General features: G+C 41.3%; 1 protein-coding gene across 1 annotated transcript; it reads left to right on the top strand.

The window, feature by feature from the left end:
- Positions 1 to 595: 595 nt before the first annotated feature.
- Positions 596 to 1084, top strand: LOC132624266 (uncharacterized). The gene has a single exon (XM_060339071.1). It carries the CDS (start codon positions 596 to 598, stop codon positions 1082 to 1084), a length of 489 nt encoding a protein of 162 aa, XP_060195054.1.
- The last annotated feature ends 1923 nt before the right edge of the window (positions 1085 to 3007 follow it).

Raw genomic sequence — 3007 nt, 5'->3', positions numbered from 1 at the left:
TGATGTTAAAAGTCCACTTGAAAAGAATCCAACAAAATCTGAACCAAAGGACTCCGGAGGTAAAGATCAACTCAATTCTCCTAGTGCTTCATCTATTCAATGTCATAAATGTAGGGGATATGGGCATATGGCCAAAGAGTGTCCTACTCGGAGGACCATGCTTATTCTTGATGATGGCACTGTTCAAGAACAAGAAAGTGAACCAGAAGATGGCAATGAAAAAGAACTCGATCATGATCTTGAGAAGCCGGAAGGAGAAGAGGAGGATGATCTGCACGAAATGTTTCTTGTGGTGCGGAGAAACTTGAGCACTATAAGCTTGGAAAATGAAGAAGATGTGCAAAGGGAGAATTCTTTTCATGATACGTGTAGGGTAAAGGGGAAGGTTTGTTCATTGATTGTGGATGGAGGAAGTTGTGCTAATGTTGCTAGCCAAACTTTGGTTGAGCAATTGAAACTGCCTACATTGAAACATTCCCAACCCTACCGGTTACAATGGCTCAATGAGTGTGGTGAATTGCGAGTTACAAATTAGGTTTTGGTTAAGTTCAAGATAGGAGCTTACCAAGATGAGGTAAAATGTGATGTGGTACCAATGCAGGCATGCCATTTAGTTTTGGGAAGGCCGTGGCAATATGACATAGCTGCAATTCATGATGGCCGAGCCAAAACATATGCAGTTCAAAGTGAAGGTAAGAGTCTCATACTCAAGCCTTTGTCACCAAAGCAAGTGATAGAAGATTATCGTCGGATGAAGGAGTTAAAGGAAGCGGCTAAAGGTAAGGCTAGTATTGTGACCGATCCTAAGTCCACATCACCACCGCTGGGTAACGAAGAGGTATGTGCAATCATGCAACCGGGAGAGTACTTTAAAGGTAACGATGAAAATAAAATGATGATTTTCCTAGTGCATAAAGGTATTCTCTTGAGTGATAGTGATGATTTTTCTAATGCCAATCAATTTTCAAGTTTTGTTGAGAATCTTTTGCAAGATTTTTTTGATGTATTTCCCGAGGAGATGCCAAGTGGACTGCCTCCCTTGAGAGGAATTGAGCATCAAATAGATTTTGTGCCCGGATCCTAAATTCCGAACAAACCAGCCTATAGGTGTAATCCGAAAGACACCAAGGAACTCCAAAGGTAGGTTGTTGAGCTCTTAAGCAAGGGGTTGGTGCGGGAAAGTTTGTGTTCGTGCGCCGTTCCGGTCATACTTGTGCCAAAGAAAGACGGAACATGGAGAATGTGTGTCAATTGTAGAGCCATCAACAAGATCACGGTAAAGTATCATCATCCTATTCCTAGGTTAGATGACATGTTAGATTAGTTAAGTGGTTCTAGTTGGTTTTCTAAAATTGATCTTAGGTCCAGCTACCATCAAATCCGGATGAAACCGGGTGATGAATGGAAGACCGCATTCAAGATCAAGTTTGGTCTCTATGAATGGTTAGTGATGCCATTTGGCCTCTTTAACGCACCGAGTACTTTTATGAGATTGATGAATCATGTGCTTAAATCATTCATAAATAGGTTTGTTGTGGTTTATTTTGATGACATTCTTGTGTATAGTAAAACTGTGGATGAACATGTTGATCACTTAAGGCAAGTCATTGATGTTGTCAGAAAAGAGAAATTGTATGCTAATCTGACAAAGTGTGCCTTTTGTGTTGAACGTGTTGTTTTTCTTGGTTTTGTTGTGAGTGCTAGTGGCATTGAAGTCGATGAGTCAAAAGTAGAAGCTATTAGGGATTGGCCTACCCGTCTAGTGTTACTCAAGTGCGAAGTTTTCATGGGTTGGCTAGTTTTTATAGGAGGTTTGTGAAAGACTTTAGCACCATAGCAGTGCCTTTGATTGAGTTGATAAATAAAGAACAACCGTTTGTTTGGGAAGAGTCCCAAGAGAGAGCATTTAAGGAGTTGAAACATAGGCTTAGTTCTACCCCATTGTTACAACTACCCGACTTTAGTAAGACCTTTGAGATTGAGTGTGATGCTTCAAGGGTCGGGATAGGTGGAGTACTAATGCAAGAGGGGAAGCCTATAACTTATTTCAGTGGGAAACTTAAGGGGGAAGCTTTGAACTATTCGAAATATGATAAAGAGTTGTTCGCCTTAGTGAGAGCTTTAGCCCATTGGCAGCATTACTTGTGGCCGAAAGAGTTTGTGATTAGAAGTGACCATGAGTCTTTGAAACATCTTAGAGGCCAAGAGAAGTTGATTAAGAGACATGCTAAGTGGGTTGAGTTCATGGAGAGTTTTCCCTATGTGATTCCTTACAAGAGACGCAAAGAGAATGTAGTGGCGGATGCCTTATCTAGAAAGTTTTCCCTAGCTACCACTTTGACTTCTAGACTTTTAGGATTTGAGAGCATAAAGTCTATGTATGAGCACGATCCTAAATTTAAGAGCATTCGTGAGGATCTAGTGAGTGGGAAGCGGGTAGAGAAATATCAATGGCATGATGGCTATCTTTTTAAGAAAGGGAGGGTGTGCATACCCATGTCCTCGTGAAGAGAGTTACTGATTCGTGAGGCACATTAGGAGGTTTGATGGGTCATTTTGGGGTGGATAAGACCTTAGGTATATTCTAGGAGCAGTGCTTTTGGCCTAAGATGAGGCGAGATGTGATGCAATTTTGTGGTGCTTGTTTGGAATGTAAGCGAGCTAAGTCGAGGTCCAGTCCCCATGGTTTTTATACCCCTTTACCAGTTCCTACTAGCCCGTGGATTGATATATCTATGGATTTTGTTATGGGTTTACCTCGTTCTAGGGCTGGTCATGATAGTATCTATGTTGTTGTGGATAGATTTTCTAAGATGGCTTATTTCATCCTGTGTAAAATGTGTGATGATGCGCTGCATGTTGCTTCTTTTTTTATTGCTAATGTGTTGAAATTGCATGGCGTACCGCGTACCATTGCTAGTGACAGGGACACGAAATTCTTGAGTCATTTCTGGAGATGTTTGTGGGGTGCAGTTGGCACCAAGTTGTTGTTTTCAACTTCTTGTCA

Source organism: Lycium barbarum, chromosome 12, assembly GCF_019175385.1.
Source record: "Lycium barbarum isolate Lr01 chromosome 12, ASM1917538v2, whole genome shotgun sequence".
Taxonomy (NCBI): Eukaryota; Viridiplantae; Streptophyta; class Magnoliopsida; order Solanales; family Solanaceae; genus Lycium; species Lycium barbarum.
The sequence above is the reverse complement of the archived record's forward strand: the minus strand, read 5'-3'. Positions and strand labels throughout refer to the sequence as shown.